This window comes from Nannospalax galili, unplaced genomic scaffold (assembly GCF_000622305.1).
Source record: "Nannospalax galili isolate Female #2095 unplaced genomic scaffold, S.galili_v1.0 scaffold2695, whole genome shotgun sequence".
NCBI classification, from domain to species: Eukaryota; Metazoa; Chordata; class Mammalia; order Rodentia; family Spalacidae; genus Nannospalax; species Nannospalax galili.
The window spans coordinates 96142-117557 of record NW_008336074.1 but is presented as its reverse complement, the minus strand read 5'-3'; the positions used below and the strand labels follow the sequence as shown (position 1 = coordinate 117557).

General features: G+C 40.6%; 1 protein-coding gene and 1 pseudogene across 9 annotated transcripts in view; both read right to left on the bottom strand.

The window, feature by feature from the left end:
• The window catches only part of Sel1l2 (SEL1L2 adaptor subunit of ERAD E3 ligase), a 71596-nt gene that overhangs the window by 13635 nt on the left and 36545 nt on the right, over positions 1-21416 (bottom strand). For 5 of the 9 annotated variants that reach the window (XM_029562390.1, XM_029562394.1, XM_029562396.1 and 2 more), the window contains 8 exons: positions 17952-18020; positions 16092-16169; positions 10226-10288; positions 9597-9684; positions 6958-7106; positions 5713-5878; positions 5533-5607; positions 2555-2727 (listed from right to left, as the gene is read on the bottom strand). In XM_029562390.1, coding sequence (XP_029418250.1) covers positions 2555-2727; positions 5533-5607; positions 5713-5878; positions 6958-7106; positions 9597-9684; positions 10226-10288; positions 16092-16169; positions 17952-18020 — 861 coding nt within the window. The remainder of the gene's footprint in view (positions 1-2554; positions 2728-5532; positions 5608-5712; positions 5879-6957; positions 7107-9596; positions 9685-10225; positions 10289-16091; positions 16170-17951; positions 18021-21416) is intronic. The other 4 variants (XM_029562393.1, XM_029562395.1, XM_029562392.1 and 1 more) reach the window with 3 other exon arrangements.
• On the bottom strand, positions 13270-13362 carry LOC115069976 (annotated as a pseudogene).

The following is a 21416-nucleotide window of genomic DNA, read 5'->3' as shown; positions in this document are numbered from 1 at the left end:
CAATATTGTATAACTGTATTAATTCAACTGTGAATCTAGAAACTTACAGCCACTTGTGAAAGAGATGTACTCTTGCTTTGGAGTGTGTTACCAAATATGTTAAAAATGTAATGAAATGTTTCTTCTTGCTTCTTCTAATCATGTAGTTATTAAAAATTAAAAAAATAATTCTTCAAACAAAAAAATTTGCTCCTTAATAGTTAGTAGATGTGAAAAACATTGCCATTGAAATCTACCTGATGACTTTATATCCATGCTCAGATGCCAAGGAGCTCAGAAAGTAACCGACTGTGGCTAGTAATAATCAGATATATAGAGATTAGAAACGCATGTGCAAACATCTTAATATCAATTGCATTAAAATGAATTTTTCTGTATGAAGCTGTATTTTAATAATGAAATGGAGATCTTTTTTAAAGGTTAAAACCTCATTTAATTTTATATCTTATAGGGTTTATACTGAGTACAATATTGTATAACTGTATTAATTCAACTGTGAACCTAGAAACTTGCACCCACTTGTGAAAGAGATGTACTCTTGCTCTGGAGTGTGTTACTGAATATGTTAAAGCTGTAGTGAAATGCTTCTTCTAAGTATGTGGTTATTAAATAAATAATTAAAAAAACAAAAAGAATAACAAAAACACAACAGGCCTCAATTGAGGCAGATTGATCAAAATAAACTACCAATGGTGCAAGAGAGTACTTGACAGAAAACAGAAAGGTGGTCAAAGAGAAGAAACTTCACAGTTATTTTTTTCTGTATGTATGAAATGGATGTCTCAACAGCTGCTCTTTGAATTGTGAAGAAAGTGCCCAGCAAAGATGTCCACTGGTGACTCTGGAGGACAACCAGAGCTTCTGGCCATGTGGGCCCTAAACTGCATTCTGCAATCTTGGCCTTGTGTTCCTTTCTGCTCCCAGAGACACAAAGGAAAATGGCCTCACAATGATGAGTACATGGCTGTTAGAATGAGTCCTTTTAAATTACACTGGGTAGGAGAGCTAACTCGAATTGAACACACCTGAGTGGGGTCATTTGTATACTTTCCATAAACAATGCTTCTCTTGGGTTATGATGTTTTATGTGAGGAATTATGAATAAAAGCTTTGATCTTATTGAAACCTTAGCGGTTGTTCACCTTCCCCTCTGATCTCACTCGGTAACAGTCTTTCCACATTCTGTTTAACTACAAAGCCTTTTCATAAAGGCTTATTCATTTAACCCTCCAAGCTGGGGGTAGGTCAGGTATCATTAGTTCTGTTTTAGTGATGTGGATGACAATGGGAGGTGGAGAGGTCAGTAAGCAACGTCTAAAGAATTCTAAAGAATCATCTTATTTAGCTACTTGGTCCTGTCCATTCTCCCCCAGTTCTGCAAGCACAGGTAGTTCGCACCTGCCAGAAATGAGGAAAATGTACTGGATTTTGAGTTGACATTTTTACTGCTCAGGGTGCTGAGGGTGATGAAAAATGATCAGTCAGAGGAAGGCTGCAGGGGAGGATGGGACAGCAGGGGCCTGCACTGCTGGGTAATCGGTACCTGAATAAGAGCCTTTGATTGTAGAATGCACAGTTCCAGCAGTTCTCAGGAAATTCCCTACCAATAATTCTCAATTACCAGCACAACTGGACGAAAATAGCATAAAAGAGCCAACAATCGCTACTTCACTGGGCTCTAGAAATAACTATTCAGGAATATAAACAATGAAAAAAATATGCTTGATCAGTAAGAATGAGTTGTTGATCCCATTTTTTTCCCCTGAAAAAACTTGGAATCAGTCAAGCCTCTGATTAAATTCTGAGTCCACCGCTGAAGAGCTCTGCAAATATGGTCAATGGACTTACTCTGCTCTGTGGATTCTTGATGTACATTAAGGACAACTGCAGTGCTCACCTCATCAAATGGCTGTGTGATTTACAAGACAGTATACATAGCATGCCTAACCCAACCTAACTAATATTATCATTATTGGCATTTAACACATCTACCTTGTCATGACAGACCTCAATACCATCTTTTGCCTGACTATACCCACTAAGTGAATTTTTCCACTAGCACCTGTAGTGTCAGTTCTCTTTCATTAATGACTGTGCCTCAAGCCAGATGTAGTCTTTGGGAGATGGACATTCTTTCTCTTGGGCCTCTCTAGAGTGCCCAGTACTGTGTCATGGAGATAATGGGTGTTTCATGGGATGTTTCTGTGTTAATGTCACTTCATTTCTAGCTCTGGCCTCATTCCACTTTGTCCTTGTTACTGATAGCGTACAAGTTAGTGGAGATGTCGGTGCATAAGGCCTGGCAGTGGGGAAGATTGGACACAGGCCCCACTACAACAGTATGTGTTGGAAAGAAGAGGAACATAGGAGTCGAAGTGGCCAAAATTAGGTTTCTTCCACTTAGTATGTTCTTGGTATAAATGAAGGATATGAGGTAATGGTAATAGTAATATATATTGGCACAAGGAAGGGACTCTCTTCCTTCTTCTACATTAATTACATCAATGAAATTGAACACATTTATAAAGCCATGGGTTCGAACCAGTACAGTTACCTTTGCGATACCTAAGCCATGCTCATACATGTAGGCCAGATTGAACATGGCTTGTGCACTGTGATACTTGTCTACTGCAATGCTGTAATGGGTGGCTGCTGTTTTATAGTCTTTCTTAGTTCCATAGCCGTAATAATGATAATCTCCAATTTTTACTCTAGCAAATGCATTCCCTGTGAGAAATATCAGAAAGTAAGAATCATAACTCTGATTCACATGGAGTTCCCAGTAAGTCAGCTGTACAAAATCATACATATGCATATATATGTATCCATGTGAATTACTCAAAATTGCATGATCAGGATTATATACAAAAGCTTTTAACTTAATTTTTGGGGTAGGGAAACTCTTAGGAAACTGAACCCCATCTTTTCCATCCCCAGAATTCATTCCCCAAACTCTACTCTTGTCTGGCAGTAGATCCATAAAGGCAAGGAGGGCCTTAGTTACTAAAATTGGTCCAGAGTCTTGACAAATATTTATGGACTAGATAAACATGCTAGGATGTTTTTAGAAAATGCTTTCCCTGGAGTTAATTTAGGATATTGCTTTTGAACAAACATGGATATATATCAAGGAGGAAAAAAACCATACTACTTTTAAAGATATATGACATCAGTCTTTTGAAGTCCACTTAGAAATGACTTTGACAGTGTATGTGTGTGTGTGTGTGTGTGTGTGTGTGCGTGCGCGCGTGCGTGCGTGTGTGTGTGTGCGTGCGCGCGTGCGTGCGTGCGTGTGTGTGCGTGCGTGCGTGTGTGTGTGTGTGCGTGCGTGCGTGCGTGCGTGTGTGTGTGTGTGTGTGTGTGTGTGTGTCTTATGGGGGAGGTGTCCATGCTTCTGTTTCTTAAAAGAATGTGGGTTGAAAGGATGATGGAAGCCTCGTGTGAGACCTCTTGTCTTAGCTGTGGTCAGCCCTTCACATCAACTAGGCCTTCTTGGAAAAACAGAAAGTGCCATGTGTGATAGGGTCTGAGGTGTGTCTTGTGATACAGGACTCCTTCCAAAATTTTCTCCCTATTTGGCCCAGTGCAGTGGCTAATATATTTTTGGAACATATGCCTTTGGGTAACAAAGTTCTTTTAAACTTTGAGTCTCTCCTATTAAAGTGTAGATGCTTCAAAGAGATGTAACACCATGAACCATTTTTGTTTCTCTCTGAGTAGAGCTAATGCTATAGAATCCTCAAGCTGAAAAGACATTTGTTGTTATAGTTTGCTTCCTAGATACCTCAAACAGATGTATAGGCAACTGAGAACAAGACTATAGGAATGGCACCCAAGCAAAGGTAACTATAGAGGCCAGAAGAGACAGGATGCCCTAAAGAGAAACCCACTTCCTCTCTAATTTTGTCCAAAGGTACCCTTTTGACCCCAAAGTTCCTTCTGGGCCATTGTCACCAAGGAACAGGAGCACTTCTGGCATTTTTAAACTTTGTAATTAAAAGCAGGAGCCTCAAGTCTGTGAGAATGGAGGACAGTAACTAGGCCTGTTCTCAGAGTACTCTGCTTTACCCTAATGAGGAATACTAAGTTCTAACAGGCCCAGGTTGGGGGCGAGGGTTGTGAGGGGCCATTGACTGGAGAAGGATTTCTGCTACTCCAACTTCAAGTCGGAATGTAGTACCTGAGCCCTGATGGCTCAGTGGCACCCTCTCCACATGAAACAACTGCAAGAAGAAACACAACCATGACTAATCGGAAGTTTTCATTACTGGATTCCCCATCCGCATCGAGCCACTCAGCAGCCATACCTTTGGGAACATGTGTGCCTGACCCCCTCATGACACATGACTATTTTCAGCAGCTAACTTTTAAACATTTATGTATTGTTTTATATGTTGTTTTCAGCCCCACTTTTAAATATTTATATATTGGGGAATTCTATTTAATATTAGTGTTTTCTCATTTTCAACTTTTCTTTGGTTCAATTTCCACGCCATTTCCTGGCTTGAAATAAACGTGTATTTGTTGCAACTGAGCTGGTTTGCTGTGGCTGAGCGAATTGCTGGTGCTGTTTTCCCACTGCAAATATGGTCTTTATTGCATTTTAGAAAACATAGAATTTCTCACTAAAATCACATTGATGGCTTGCCACTGTCTTACCAGCTCAGCTGGGTCTGAGAAGGCAGAATTGTGACTTTTCCTTTGCCTCATATTAGCATCAGCTGAGGATCATTTTTCATCCTATTCACTTCCTGTTAGAAGGCTTGATTCGGCCTTAACAAGAGTTGATTTTAAGAAACCTAATTGGAAGCAAAATTGCTCTCTTATTGCAAGAGTTCCTCACATATCCAAATGCCAATTGTGACAGCTGTGCAGCATCTCTCTGCTTTTAATACTATAATTTCAGGGAGAAAATTGGAAGAAACATGGTGATTCAAATGCCACCTGCCAATGCTGTTCCAAGCAATGATATTTTACACTTACCACATGTGAAACCAATAAGTGGGAGGGTATGAGAACGTCAAGAAAGGACCTTCCCACTTAGATGTATGTTTGTTTGTTTTTTTCTTACATGCTAATGGATATAGTAGAGGTCTGGTTTGTAGTCATCCTCAATGTCACATTTTAGAAAAAAGTCAGGTACAGCTACAGGATTAATTTTGCCTACGTACTCATACAGACACAGGTCACATCTTAGTTTAGTTCAGTAAACAAGTTGGCAAATGAATGACTAAGGCCAGACCAAGAAAACTGTTTTCTCAAGTAAAATTATCATATTTCAAACAACAGTTCTGGTGCCATGGAGACAGAGCCTTAGAAAAATTCCTAGGGTTTGCTAAACCAAAAGACTTGGAAAATAACAAAGAAAATAAATTCTTGGAAATGACCCCTAACACAGTGTAATTCAAAGAGCCACCTGCTTGATACTCTGTACCTCTCTGCCTTGGTGTCTAAGAACACAACTGAAGCAAATCAGATGAACGATAATGGACAGGGTCCAGGCCTGTGCTTTTTTTAATCTAAGTTTTATACCTTGAATGGCAGCTCGGTTCCATAGTAGCAGTGCCATTGGATACATCTTCTCTTTCTCAAGAATTTTAGCCTTTTCTAAAAACAGGAGACATTCCATTAAAAAGGCTCAAAAGCCTATGCAATGATACCATATATGCATATGTATGGTTGCGGAATTGAAAAAAATTTAACTTCTCTTACTAGATTCCAAAATGAATGCTGAATTGCTTTGAGCCACTTCATATCCCATTTCTGCAAGTAGTGCATACTGAACAAGAGAAGAGTCCACGTCGCCATCCTTATAGGCAAAGTAAGCTGTCAGGAATTTCTCAGCCCAGTGGCCTAGTTCACAGACACCTTTATAAAGCTGAATAGAAATCAGACTAGTTAGCTAATATACTTCATTCCAGACAGTGATTGGTGGACCTTGTCTTCAGCTTTTGCTGGCTGCTCAGGCAAAAACTGTGTCTAAAATGCATGGTTTTTGCAAGTTCTTTAGGGTGAAGAATGAATACTTTTTAAAGGCACAAAGATTCCCAGGGTAGTTTTTTTGACTGGAATGAAACTTTCTCAGGCTCATTTAAAAATTTGTATAATAGATTTTCCTGGCTCAGAGGCTCTTTGACAAGACAAGAATATATCAATCACGGGGTTGGGGGGTGTTATTGACACTGTTTTTTTTAAGGCACTTCTGCTCTACACCGACAATCACAAGGCTACAGCTGATGTGGAAAAAGAAGAACGAAGGGAAGACAGCATCTGAGGGTCTAGGTGACAGAACTGGGAGGGAGGTATACAGAGCTCCGTGGGGACAAATGTCAACTTAGCTGAATAGCCCTTATGTAACCAAAAGAGGTTAGCCATACATAATTCATTAGGAAGTTGGCAAAGGAACAAATCTAAAGATAGATTATTAGCTGGCAGCTTTTGAAATGAGTTTCAGAGGGACAGATTGGAATGTGGCGGTATTTGTGCTGGTGCAATGGACGTGTTTAATAAATCAATGAAGGGCATTAAGGTCCTAAAAGCATTCTTTTGAAAAGTACATTACCCGTTCAGGCTTAAAGGCCTCATTTTTTCAACTGTCATCCAAATCATCAAAAACCTAAGGACCCTGGGAAGCAGTGGGCTATATTTTCTAGGCTAAATCAAGCCTTCCATTTCCTAAGTAGTAACTCCCAACCTCACTAGAAGTGCCTGATTGTTCTAGTGGTTTGATTGAAGGCTGATACAGAGCTCCTTAACTGAATTCTGAGGTAAACTCTGAACATGATGAGAAATCAAATTTAAGAGAGGAGGGGGTCATTTTCCTCCCTTTTCCGAATCTAAGCAGCTCCTCTGTTTTTCCTTGCTGACAAATGTTGGTGTTCATTGTCAACTGGAAGAGTTAATAGCTATAAAACCAAAGGCACGAACCTCTGCATGGCCAATTAAAGGACTATTTACCTCCACAGCTGTTCTGCATGATCTTAGCACTCCTGTTCCCGATGCATACATCTCGGCCAGATAATAAATGGCAAGGGGCTGCCCACTCTGAGATGCCAAATAAAAATATTTGAAGGCAAGTTTATAATCCTTCCATACTCCAGAGCCAGCTGAAAATTAAAATTCTGTTAAGACAGTCCTTATTTTTTTAAACAAATACTCTATGGATATAACGGTCCTAGTGATAATCTGCTAGTCAAACAGACATCCACAAGTCAAACTGCTTCAGATCCACTATTTGTAAGGCAGGTAACTGAGTTAGGTTATAAGTAATGTTACAGAATGTGGAACAGTATGGTCTTTACATATTTGGAAAACTAAGAAAGAAAAGCTGCTAAGTTTCATGGACAGACTTCCTCAGAATGGCAGAACTCAAGTAATGGAATCTGATGACCACTGTGATCTTCTTACCCTTCCATACCAGGATACCTGTAGAGCTCACCCAGCCATAAGCCACAAAGCAAGCCATCCCCAGGTCCAGGAAAGCCAGCTCTGTCTCAGCTCATGATTAGAGCATGGAGAAGCCTACTCTGAGATGCCACATAAAAATATTTGAAGGCAAGTTTATAATCCTTCCATACTCCAGAGCCAGCTGAAAATCAAAATTCTTTTAAGACATTCTTTAGTTTTTAAAAAACACTCTATGGATATAACAAGTGACGTAGAGTCAGTAGATTCCCAGCAGCAGAGATTTTTGTCCCAGATCTCACATTACTTCTCTTTTTGAGTCATTCACATCTAGGAACGTCACTCCCCAAAGGGGGGAATTTCCCCTAGGTTGATCTTACATTCCTCTCCAACTCTAATGTTTTATGGTGTTTAGCAATAGTGTCCCACAGGAATTAACCACAAAAGCTCAGCTTGACATGGTGGTACACACTGTAATCCTAGCACTCTGGAGACTAAGGAAAGAGGGTGGTGAATTTATGGCCAGCTTGAACTACACAGTGAGACTCTATGTCAAAACAAACTAACAAATGAATAAAATTTTAAAAAGGATAAAAACTCTGGAGGCAGTTTGCTTGAATTTGAATTCCAGCCTGACATCGTGGTCTTGGACAAGGTGTACAGCCTTGATATGACTCAGTTTGTTCAGCTGTAGACTGTGGGGCACCCTGCACGTACGTTGAGAGAGTTAAATGAGCTGAAACATGCAAAACCTTACTGTAGCCAGCCATTACGGTTACTCTGTCCCGGAAGCTCGAGGAATCTCACAGATTCTGAACCAAGGACTTGGAATGAACTAGAAGAACAATGCACAACATAGTGCCAAAACAGGCCCTCCTACTGGACCACTGTGGGAAATGTCACCTGACCTCTTGCTAGATGTGATCTACTTGATAATACAGTTAGCTGTTGCCTTGGCTCCACCTTCGATATGAAGGACTTGGTGGGGACATGTTCAGATGCCCTGGGAGTGTCCTGACCACTTCCTTTTTCAGTCCCCACAGAGACTATTGCAAAGGTTCATGGTTTTCTGAGGTCCTTCCCCAACCACTCCACTCTTGTTCTCAGAAGGCAACCCGTGAAATCATTGAGAGAAACTTTGCTTTGTCTTTTCTCACTTACCCTCCTACCCCATGTTTATAGACTTGTCCTTTCTCTCCTCCTTCCAGGGGTCCAGGATGAGAAATCCCACTTCTCTGTGAAGACTCAAGAGACCTCCACCTACCCGGGACCCATCAGATCCTAATACCATCACCATTTCCTAGAACTTCTTTCATCAACTACAGTTATGCTCAGGTCCTCATCGCTTAATAGCAGTTTCTTCTAGGGTTGTATATCCCTTCTCTTTGGAGGCATGCTTTTTGAAATAACGTCTTTATTTTTCACTCATCTTCCATTCACACCCTAGCCCATTGTCACCTGGTTTTCATCCCACGAGATCCAATAATCTCACCAACCTTCTCCATATTGCCCAAGCAATAAGGTTACTCGGTCATTTTTTCCTCCCTCCCCTTCCCCCTCCCCCATCTTTTTGTCCTTCTGCTCTTCTACTACGACAGCCACTGTGCTTCTGCTACATTATCCATAAAATCAACACAGTCTCGTTCATATGCTTTATCGGAAAGATTCTTTTTTGTCCTTTTGAATCCTTTTGGCCCCTCCTCTCCATTCTGTTCTTCTTAGTAATCTCTCTTCTTTTATTCATCCTTTCAAGATGGTGTCAACGCAAAGAGAGCTGCCGCCTCTGCCTCCGATTGCTGGGATTAAAGACGTGCACCACCACACCCAGCTTTTGTCCTATTCTTTCCTTCCTCTTTGCAACCTCAGCTACTCTTAACTCACACCTGCGTCTTTATGCCTCTCAAATCTTTCTCTCCAACTTTGACCTTCCTTGTGAGCACTGTAGTTGCTCCTGGATTTGTGCATTGATTATCACAAGAACCTCAAACTCAACCTTGTCAAAGGTAAGCTTGACTCTGAGCCTACTTCAACTAATGTCCTTTCCTTTAGTTTTCTTTAAAGCTCTCTTTAAACTGTTCCCTGAACTTTCTTTCGAAGACACTTACATCAACCCTTTGATTTCTGTTATAAAAGAGCGGATTTACTAATGCATATGTCATTCTAAATAAAGCAGCCATATTTGTAGTACCTACAGTAGTACATGAAGCCTAACTGGAACTGTGCATTGGGCCATCCTTTCTCTGCAGCTTTCTGGAAGTATTTAAGTGCTTCACCATAATTCTGCAAGATAATTGCACCATGTTACTCAAAGCCGTATGCATAATTCCGTGGTAACAACTGCTTTTCAGTTTTTCTTAAGAGTATAGTCAGTGCCCTATAGGCTAATTAAAATAGCATCAGAAATAAACATTTTCATTATTATATCAGATTCTATAAAGAAATAATTATTCTATTTTCACTATAAATGATATTTTTCTGTATTTATAGTGGTTTTGTTATGGGGAAGGTCACTCAAAAGTCAGACGAAGCTAAGAAGATAAATTTCTCTATCAATAAAACTCTCAGGAGACAGATATTTCAAAGGCTTATTTAGACTCTGTGATTCTCATATATAATTACAGTTACTATTCTTGCCACAAGTTTGTTCCTCTGTGTCTCTTTGGCAAAGATTTTACTGAATTATTTTATTCTCTATCAGATAAAATAGTTTGGCTAAGCAGGTAACAAAGACTAATTCCTATACATTAATGGATGAGCATTTGCTTTAACCCTATAAACTGCTAGATGTACACTGAAGGGATGATAAAAATGTTTAACTTACTACAGGAACACCTTTTCCATAAAAATGAAGGAGACCAAGTCCATGGAGACCAATTGCATTGCCCTAGAGGAATTTTAAAAAGCCAGAAGAATTTGTGATAAGTAAAAATATTGCCAAATCATTCAAAATATTTGAAATTCACCCAGTGAGAAATAACCATTAATCGGGCAGTTGACAGGGTATTCTGACCTATCTTGTATCTTTCATACCTTACAAACCCTCCTGACGGCAGAGAAGGAAATGGAAGTCAATGTTTGCTAGTCTTTCAACACTTAGTGCTTGCTCGGTGTAGGAGCTGTGAGGTGAACCTATCTCCGCCGTGGAGTTTACAGACCACTGGGTAGGAGCCAGAACAAAGAGGTCTGTCACCTTTCCTCCCTCCCTCCATCCTCCCTCCCTTACTTCCTTGCTGCTTTCTTCCCTCTCTTCCTCCCTTTCTCTTTTCCTTCCTTTTCTCCATAATTTCTTCCTTTCTCTTTTTAATTTTTTTTTTTTTTTAAATTTGGGAGGTTTCACTCAGTAGCTCAAGCTGATGCCAAACTCATGATCACCCTACTGCGTCTCCTGAGTGCCTGTACCACCATGCTCAGTTAGATAGGTCTCATTTCTTAAAGTCATACCAAATGTGTTAAGTGCTGAAGTAAAATCAGTTGAGGGTGTTGTGGGCAGCTGAAAGAGGGACACTTAACTACCTGGTTGAAGCTGCGGGGGGTGGAAGACTGAGTTATTACACTACTGACATCTGAGCTGACTCTCAAAGGAGGAATCATTTTCCAGAAGGAAAGTCTATTCAGACAGTTTTTACTTACTTTGGCCAAAGGAAGTGGGCAGAAATGGCCAAATCGCATTTCAGAAACTCTGTGGATTTCAATGCAACTACTAGAGACAGTTAAGAATTGTTGGTGTATTGGGGCAGGACAGATGGCTCAGTGTTTAAGAGCACTAGCTGCTCTTACAGAAGACCCAGATTTGGTTCTCAGCACCTACATAGTGGCTAAGAACTGTCTGTAACTCCAGTTCCAGGGGATCAAATGCCTTCTTCTGGCCTGTGTGAGTTTGCATGCTTGTGGTGATGTACTTACATACATGCTAGCAAAACACTCATACACATAAAATAAATATAAATATAAAAATTAAAGAATCATTGGTATATGTTTATTCAAATTCAAGTGCTCATAACATCACCAATGTTTTCTTATCTACTTGATGCTAAATTACCATTTATTTTTCTGATTGATAGTCTAAATACTCTAAGAAGGGGATGTATTTAGTCTTAGAAGGTCGTGCTTCCTTTAGCATATGTTCAAATGTATTGGTATTTAGCATATCCATCCTGGATGAAGAGTGAACCTTAAATATGACTTCTCCACAGGCAAGATAGATCAGCAAGTTAAAGTGTTTGTTGCTTAAGCAGGAGGACCAGACCTCAATCCCTGGAAACCATGGGATCCATGGAACCCATTGACTGCTGAACATTGTCCTCTAACTGCCACATATACTGTGGCACACACACACACACACACACACACACACACACACACACACGGCCTCCCCACTAGAGAGCTCACTTTTTTCTTATTGCCCTCATGCCTCTGATGGCTGTGTAAGGAAGGAGCCAAGGCTTGGCCACTTGGCTTTCTTTCAGCAGATCTGTCGATTTGCTTTACAGGCTTACAGAATTTCCTCAGGAAGTTAGGTTTTAACAAAAAGCTCTCCAATGTCTTGTGGATGTAACTGGAGTACTCCTCGGTGACCCAGGAAGAGCATATAAAAAGAGAAGGCATGTTTCAAACACTAAGATTCCCAATTCTAAGCCTATGCATTTCAAAGAACACACTATTCCAATATTTTAAGAATTCTTTAGGATATTCCACCCATATTAAGTAAGTGGAAAACCTGCTCTTCCTGTTTGATTTATTTTGTGCTGGGTTTTAAACCTAAGGCCTTGTACATGTGAGACAAATATTCTTTCATTGAGCTATACCCCAGAACTTTCTTCTTCCCTCTTTCTCTCATATCTACCCATGGTTTCTGTAAGTTATGAGTTACCCTGTCATGGGAATAGTATAACCTACTGGGATGAATGTGCAGAATTTAGTGAGCCTGTTTTCTAACGCGTCATTTAAATGTTGAGGAAAAGGGAATGGAAAGAAGAAAAAAGGGAGGAAGGAAAAAAGGAGAGTGTTAGAATAGCCAGGGCAAATTGCTTTCCTTCTCTGGGAAGCTGGATAACAGTGGTGTTAAGGCCAGAGTACCTATTTGGAACTCGAGGTGAGGAGTGGCCCACTCAGGCATCTCCATGCTCTATGCTGGTAATGTAAGGCGTCATTGTAGGATGCTGTCTTCCAATCATAACAACCATCATTGTCTTCATCAGAGCAGCTGTGACTACTTGCAAGAGACCCTCAAGGTAGGGCCTCCTGATGTTTCCCCACAGAAGGAAGGAGGTCATTAGGCTCTCACTTGAGATTCCAGCCACTCCTTCCTATGCCTCCCTCCCAGCTATATGTAATTCTGCCTCAGTTGCATATGGGCTTTTGGTTTTGGGAGGTGCTAAAGTATATAGAGCTTGGGAGTCTAACTGAAGGGAAACGCTATCTATGCAGTTGGAGGAGGTCATCATTCATGCTGAGGTGAGACTTCCCAGGGGTGTGACTGCCTTGGGGTCACCCATGGTCTTCTTGTAACCCTGACCAATGCTCTGTAAGTGAGCCCAATAAATTAATTGGTTCATCAAGTTGGACTTTTATGGAATTGTATTTTTGTCTGTCTTTGAAGTCTTATCTAGGGTGAGTAGACATTTGTTCACATCTCGCCAGGGAAAGGTCACTCTACAGGAGTACCTTAGGCCAGGAGATGGAGAGAGTAGAGGAGACAGAGGCAAGTCCTGCTTTGGTTCCTGCAGAGGTTCCTGTTCTAAGGACAGCAGCAGCTAGGCAGGTACTCTGCTTCAGCCAGTTGTGACCACACAGAGCAGCAATCCTGCATGGTCAACTCCTAACATTTTCAAAGAAAAGCTGAAGGTCCAAGTTATTTTTTTCCCACATCTGATGGGTAATATGCCAACATGGTAACAAGGTTACCATGTTACACATGGTGTGAAACCCAGTTTTCACAATTATGAGCCACAAAAGGATCTGAATGTCCATAGTTTGATGTGAAGTTTACTGACTTTTATAGAATTTTCTAGGCTACAAAAAAACAAAAAAAGCAACAAAAAAAACCATGTGTATATTTCCTAGTATGCAACTCCAAATATACCATTTCCTAGTATACAACTTCCATAGCAGTTGCTCTTCACTAGGTTAACTGACATGAGCCTAGGGAACAGATGGTCAATTATTTGACATTTAATGAACCCCAGCAACAAGGTAGGACCTTAACCTCAAGTTGAGGAGACAGTAGAAAGGAAGCCAAAAGACAGAGAGTTATAGAATCCAAGCAGTAGAGAGAGCAAGTAAGGGGCAAATTCAAAAGAAGGAAAAGATTTTTGTAAGCAAAAGTGTCTAGGGAGGCTCTTTGGAAGGAAAGCCCATTGAGCTCTGCTCTGGGTGTGAGCAGGGCTTAGAATGGGAACTATGGGAAGGGAGGGGTGTGATACAGACTCGGGTGGGTCCATGTAGTCTGCATAAGACTGAGGATCAGAGGAAAATGGGATTATAGAATTTTTTTATACAAGCCCTTTTTTTAAACTTAAATGCTTATAAAAAAGAGTTTGTAAACTCTAGCTTTTTGTCCTGATACTGATAAAAGTTTAAAGCAAATGAGAACAGCACAGACACAGACATACACATAATTTTTTGACACAAGGTAGCCCAGGTTGGCCTTGAACTTGATGTGTAACTAAACATGACCTTGAATTCCTGATCATCCTGCCTCTATCCCTGGACTGCTGAAATTACAGGTTTGTGTCACCACACCTGGTATATGTAGTGTCGGGGATTGAACCCAGTATTTCATACATGCTAGGCAGGCAGTCTGAGACACATCTTAACCCCAAGAATGATATATTTTTTTCAACTAACAAAACAAGAATATGCATGAGAAGTCTTTGTCCAGCAATGACCACAGAGTATGTGGCTGTGCCCAGCTCATGCCATTCAGAACAATTACTTTAAGTACAGTTCTAGAATTCCTTGATAAAGATGGAAAGCTAAGGTTAAAACATGACTGACCCGGATCACTGCTTTTACAGAGCCTTGAGTAGCTGGGGAGCTGAGTCAATTTATACACCCAGCTTTCTGGCATTATTCCTTTGGGCTGACAAATCAGTATTATTTGCCAGATTATAAGAGATTGTCCTTAGTCACCTCCTTTTCAGCCTGCTCTCCCTTGTCTTCCTAATCTAATGGTACTCCAGATAACTGTCTTGCTGAGCAACAGTTTCATACAAATTATAAGGGAGAAGAGCTGAGTATTAGCCTTCTCAGTAATTTACACCACAAGAGCAGCAGCTACAAACTGCTAGTCATTTATAAATAGGCTCCTAAAGCCAGTGTACGGGCTTTTAAGAACTGAGAACAGTTGAAAATATTCTTGAGCCAAATGTATATTTGGTACCAGTGCTGCATTATGAAATTGTAAGAAACAAAGTGCTTTCTTCCTGCTGGGGAGGAGGGGGTTGAAAGTTTACCAGGGCCATTTTCCAATATTAGGCTAATGGGTGTTGGGATGAGGACTTTCTTTGAGTATTAAAGGGATTCAGGGTAGTCTACTGGATTTGATCTGACAGATACCAGCTTCACTGAGCCTAGGCGCAAAGGCAAGGAATCTGACAGGAGACATACTACAGATGCCCCTCAGTTGCTGTGGGGAATGGACTCCAGGGCCTTCAAAGACACCAAAGTCTTCAGATTCTCAAGCCCTGCACATAAAATCACAGTATTTGCCTATAACCTGCACATACCCTGGGGACTTTGACTATCTATACATATCAAATACAATGTCACGGCTGTGTAAATTGTTGCTATACTGCATTTTTTAGTGAATAATGGCAAGAGTTTTTGTATGTTTAGTATAGACACAATCACAACTTTTTGATCCATGGTTGGTTGAATCCATGAATATGGAACGTGGCGTGCAGAGGCCCACCTGTTACACCCTTTCTATATTCCCTCACAGCTCCAATCCATTCTGCTTTAGCTATTCTTCCAGGTTTGCCCCCACCTAACTGCAAAAGACAGCAGTAGAAATCCAGCAATTATTACATTCTAGGCACTGCATCAGGTGTTTTATAACACAAGGTATACATATAACAACTCCTTACATCCTGGCAACAACATCAAGCAATCTTACTGATGCGAAAAGTGAAGCACAGGTAAGTTAGGTAAGTTATCTATGGCCACACAGGGAGTAAACCAGAGACTCTGTCTCTAGAACCATGTTCTTAATTGCCTTGGCTTGGTCACCTTCCTGACAATGTCCTTCCTGGGCGGGTAGAGTGCTGGCCTTTAGACAAAATGTGCCTGAGGAACACTGGACATCTTGGTTTCTTTTGTCCTTAACTTACTGCAGTTAGTGATTAAAGTGTTCTCTCCACCCCATCCCTCTTATTGATGCTCCTGAGTTAGATGGCTTCATTATTGTGCCGGACAGAGCAAAGCTGAGCTTCGGTCTAGCTTTCTGATGACTCCTACAAGGACAGCACAAGTCAATGTCCTTTTCATTAACCAAGACGGAAGACGGGCCATATCACCTTGCCCCGACCCGGTATTTCATTGTCAACTATATATTTCTCCAGGACACAAAAGTCCTTCCAGCCTTATTGTCTGGGCTTAGGGCTTTGAAGTCAATTCTTAGATATCAGTCTGCATATAATAGAAGCCAATCACTTTTCTGTGTTTACCACAGTGAGTTGACGGTATACCTTGTTGGCCGCCATGGAGAAGTACTTGAAAGCAGTGGCATTATTCTGTGGTGCAGCAGGATTCCCCTCTAAATACATCTAAGGACACACAAAAAACAAGTGTAAACAGCAAAAGCACTTATGAGTGAGGCAAACATTTAAAAACTGACTAGCAATAACGATGGCATAGTGTCGTGAATATAAATACTAATGAACTGTCCATTTTTGAAGCAGTAAATTTTTAGTTACCTGAATTTTACTCCAAGTAAGAAAGGAGAAACTAATGTTATAATCTACTATACACACTCTGGAATGATCTTGCTCCAGGGCAAAGAAAGAGACCTTACTAGTATTTCCTTATGTTCTTTGCATCTAAATTACTATATGTAACATTTTTGGAAGCAGGATGCTAATCCCCATGGTTACTAATGCAAATTGGCTGCAGCCCTGAGGGATGGAGGGCGTGGTCTCTCTAATAGAGAATAACCTATCATGCCTGGCATAAGGACTGATTTTTGTTGTTGTTGTTGTTGTTGTTATTTTGAGACAGGGTCTTCCTGTAGCCCCAGCAGGCCTGGAACACACCATGTAGACTAGGCTGGTCTTGCTCTCATAGAGATCCGCCTGCCTCTGCCTCACAAACACTGGAATTGAAAGCGTGTGCCACCATGCCCAGGCCAAGGACCAATTTTGACTTTTGCTGAGACAGAGCTGGTTCTCATTCCAGGGGTGGAAGAAAGAGGCTCCTGACTGGGTTGAGATCTGTACCAGTCTCTGATGTATAACTAGCTTGTTGCATGTTGGATCTGGGGGAAACTTATGGGCTCATAGCTACACTCTACAGAGAAGCCCTGGGCCAGGTGCATTTTCAAGGCTGTTCTGGGTGTCTCAGATAAAGCCTGATGTTCTGATAGGTTTCTTCCTGACCTATCCCTGCAAGCATACCACTCACTGGTTGCAGCTGAGAGTCTCTTCAGCTGCTGCCATGAAAGAGGCCTGCAGTATGTTCTACCTGACCATGAGTTCAGTCAGCTGTGCTGTTCATTTCTTAGGTTGTTTGTGTATGTATTTTGTTTTCATTTGTTTGTTTTGCTCTCTACAGTGCTAGGGACTGAACCTAGGGTCTTGTACATACTAGGCAAGCACTCTGCCACTCAGTTCATTGTTAGTTCATTTGAGAACATGTGTGTGGTGTATGTACATGCTCATGTGTATGTGTGTGTACATGTGGAGGCCAGAAGTCAATGTCTGATGTACTCCTTGATTGCTCTCTACCTTATATAACACATTTTTTTTTGTCAGGCATGGTGTTGAATGTCTTTAATCTTATCACTCAGGAGGTAAAGGCAGGTGAATTTCTGTCAGTACAAGGACAACCTGATTTATATAACAAGTTCTAGGCTAGCCAGCGCTACATTATAAGACCCTGCATCGAAAAAATATGTTTCATTTGTATGTATGAGGAGGGTATAGCATGCATGTCACAGCATCCATGTTGAGATCAGAGGACAACTTTATGGTGTCAGTTCTGTCCGTCCACCTTTACATGGGTTCCAGGGATTGGACTCCGATCACCAGGCTTATGCAGCAAGTGATTTTACTTATTGACCATCTGACTGGCCCCCCTACCTTATATTTTGAGGCAGGGTTTCCCACTGAACTTGAAGCATGTTGATTTAGCTAATCTGGCTGACCAATGTATTCCAAGGATCTGCCTGTCTCCACTTACCCAGAGCTGAATATCCATGGCCATCTTTTTTTATTTGGGTTCTGGATATTTGGTTGGGAGCAAGCACTTTACAGACTGAGCCATCTCCCTCATCCCCTCATGACTTAGCTTTTTAAAGAAATGAAGAATAGTGATGAACTTGAAGCATGTACCTTTCCTATAAATGCCATGGCATTTGCACTCCCAGCCTTTGCCGCCTTTAAAAAGTAGTATAATGCTTTCTGGAGAGAAAAGGAACAGTATTATTGCCAGTCATAAATAAATCCTACAAAATGACTTTTTGAACTAAACTTTATTCATTCAATATGCATTTAAAAAAATCTATGAAATAATTACTTTTTTCAAGGTATTATTCCAAGTGTTATTTCAACCATAAACCTAAAGAGTGGGTGAAAAATATGTGTACTGAAGCGTAGTGTGTGTGTGTGTGTATATATATAAATTTAGAATGTGAAGACTTGTTTCTTCTCACATTTGGAAAAGCCCGATAGGCATGTGGCTTTGTAGGGAAAGATGAATCTCAGCTATAGATTTAAATAGTCCATTACTTGGGAAAGTAGGCTTCTATGTACTTCTTTTACAAGACAACTTGCACTAGAGTTGGCAGAATTCTAATATTTATAAGGCAGAATAAGATGAGACACACCTGGCTGCTTGCTAGGATATGTCTTTCTGTAGAGGCCAACTTCAAGACAATTTCTTCTAAATCAATTGAAGGAGGCCAACATAGGCTTTTGTTTTTCTAGGTCATAACATTAAACAGCCTAGAACAAATAAAGGCTGACCTTATCCCTTGATGCTGCATTCTCTAGGACTCATCCTGACTTTCTAGAAAAATACCTGAGAAATAAAGGTGAGCAACTCCAGGAATGAGACTTAAAGATGCCTCATTGTTATCTTATTAGAACACAAGGTTTATGTTCTTTTAAGTCTTGACTAGGTTATGGGCAGTGATATGCCCCTTGCCAAAAAGGAGTGATTAGGGAAGAAATGCTGGCAAGGCTTCATGTGAAAATTTTCTCTGAAAGTGTTCCTGGCTTACTGAGAGCCATTTTCTTATAAGGGAGTCAGTCTTCCTTGGGGGACATAAGTACAAATGCCACCTTTGCTGGATTTCATTGCACCATCTTTTCCAGCCTTCATTTGTCCTTTTAACAACTTGATTTAAATTTGCTATATGCATAGTGGTATTTTAGGTATTATGGGTGATTCACACATGAACAAAAGCATGATCCCTTAGCTTTTATGGTGCCAGAAGGTGCTAGGCAGACCAGTTGGGGGAAAAAGCCATCAATGGTCTTTCCCAGTGCTGGCTCATGGCACATCGTGGAAGAGGGGGTTGAAAGAATGTAAAAGCCTGAAGGTGTGGAAAAGTGCTATGACATCCTGTCTTCTGGACATGCAACATGGTTGTTGCACTCATGAACTCACAGTGGCCATGGTTACCTGCATAAGACCTAGCACAAAATCAAGACAGTCAATATTACAGTATGGACTGGGGAGGGCCAATGGATGGGAAACAAGCCCTATCCTTAGCTGAAGAGCTATTGGCAGTTGACGATTGCTAGGGAAGACAACAGTCAATTTTCTTCAAGGGTTTGGCCACTGGTACCTCACCCATGCTCAGTGGATGGCTCCATACCCATGTGCATGTAGGCAGCACTAAAGAGACTCAGCAAATCATAGAAAAAGCAGACATGAAGGTGGGAGACGAATGTATTGGGGGAGAGGTCTGTGGGAAGGAGTGGGCAGTGGTTATGATCAAGATACATTGATAGGGACTGGAGAGATGGCTCAGTGGTTAAGAGCACTAGCTACTTCTGCAGAAGATCTGGGTTTGGTTCCCAGCACCCACATGCTGGCTAACAACTGTCCATAACACCAGCTCCAGGGGAGATCTGACGCCCTCTTCTGGCCTCTGCAAGCACTGCATGTACATGTTACACTTATATACATGCAGGCAAAACACTCATACACATAACATAAAAATAAATAAATAAAAAACAAAGATACATTGTACGCATGTGGGAAAACTGTCAAAGAATAAATAAAAATATTTAAAAAAACAAAACAAAATAAAACGGTCCCTACATTTGCTCCTTGACAATGGTGCTGAAAAGAAAGGAATGCATGTTAATAGCAATGAGTGTGGGTGATGATAAAGGGAATTCCCCCAATTAATTAGATGTGTAGATAATGACAGAAGATTGCAAATTATATCTGGTTTCCTAATAAGTTTTTACATGGCTTTTCTTTCTGAATCCTCATACTGTCATAGTAAGGAAGATAGTATTAATATCTGATCCTATTTTCTGATATTTAGAGTCATGCAGCCAGAACCAGATCCCCATAAGCTGCCTGAATACAGTTCCATGTCTTTGGGACTCTCCCTTCATGGCATAAAGAGGAAGGCTAAAATGACAGAGGCATCACAATATAGAATCAATCAGATTGTCAGGAGCAAGAACATCTCCATCTTCACGGGAATGTCCATGCTAGGTCTAGGGAATCCAAAACATATTCAAAATGAAATCATATCCAAAAGCGAAGCCTTGAAAAAGTAGAAGGCTTTACCTTTGAACAGCCTAAGTATTTAACTCAATTTGTCAGAAAAGTAAACACTACTGGAGATTTACAAGCATTAGGGAATCATGAAACTAAACTGTCTGGAATAATTGAAGTGTTAATTAGATAGAAAGTTACAACAATGCACGATTTGCAAATTAGAATTGAAAAAAGGCATTTCTTGTTAATGTTTCTCCCATCCAAGTACTAACTAGGCCTGACCCTGCTTGGGTTCAGGTTGGTCTTGCCATGGACTCTTGTGAGTGTTTCTGAGCTAGAGCTAAGTGTACATCCAGATAAGGGTGTCATTTATGCAAGTCACATTCTCTGCAGGTCTGAGCTCCTTGTTTAGATTCCCCTCTTCATGTTCTTGAGGCACTCTGTCCTGTTCTTATCATGACATTCACCCACTGATTTAATTGCTTATTTTGTCTTCTCCAATGTTGGTTCCTCTATACTTAGCATAGTGTCTACCATATGTTAAGCACTCAGAAAATATTTCAAGAATGAATGACTGAATGAATATTTACACATTTCTAAAACAAAAGAGCTTTATGGAACGTGTCAGCCCAAGTATTATGGTTGTATGAAATAATTTCAAAGTTCAGTTTAGGAATTTGGCTATCAGCTTGCAACAGAGTTCTGAAAAAACTTCATTCTGGGAAAAGATAATTTGAACTTTTAAAAATTTTTATTTATTTTTTATGTGTATGGGTGTATTGCCTGCATGTGTGTAAGTGCACTCATGTAGTGCAGTGCTGTGTCGGATCCGGACAGTTGTTAGCCACCATGTGGGTGCTGGGAATCGAACCTAGGTCCTCTGAAAGAGCTCTTAACCACAATCAGTGCTCTTAACCACTGAGCCATCTCTCCAGTCCCCAATAATTTGAACTTTTAAATGGAAATAATATACTCAGAAACAAATAAAAGTCCGGGAGTTGCCCAACTTTTCAAAACTATAATTCCATAAAGTTTCAAAGAAATTACATTTTCTTAGACATTTCACTGATCTGGCTTTCTTGGAACTTCAATTCATGGTTCCTTCTTCTAAA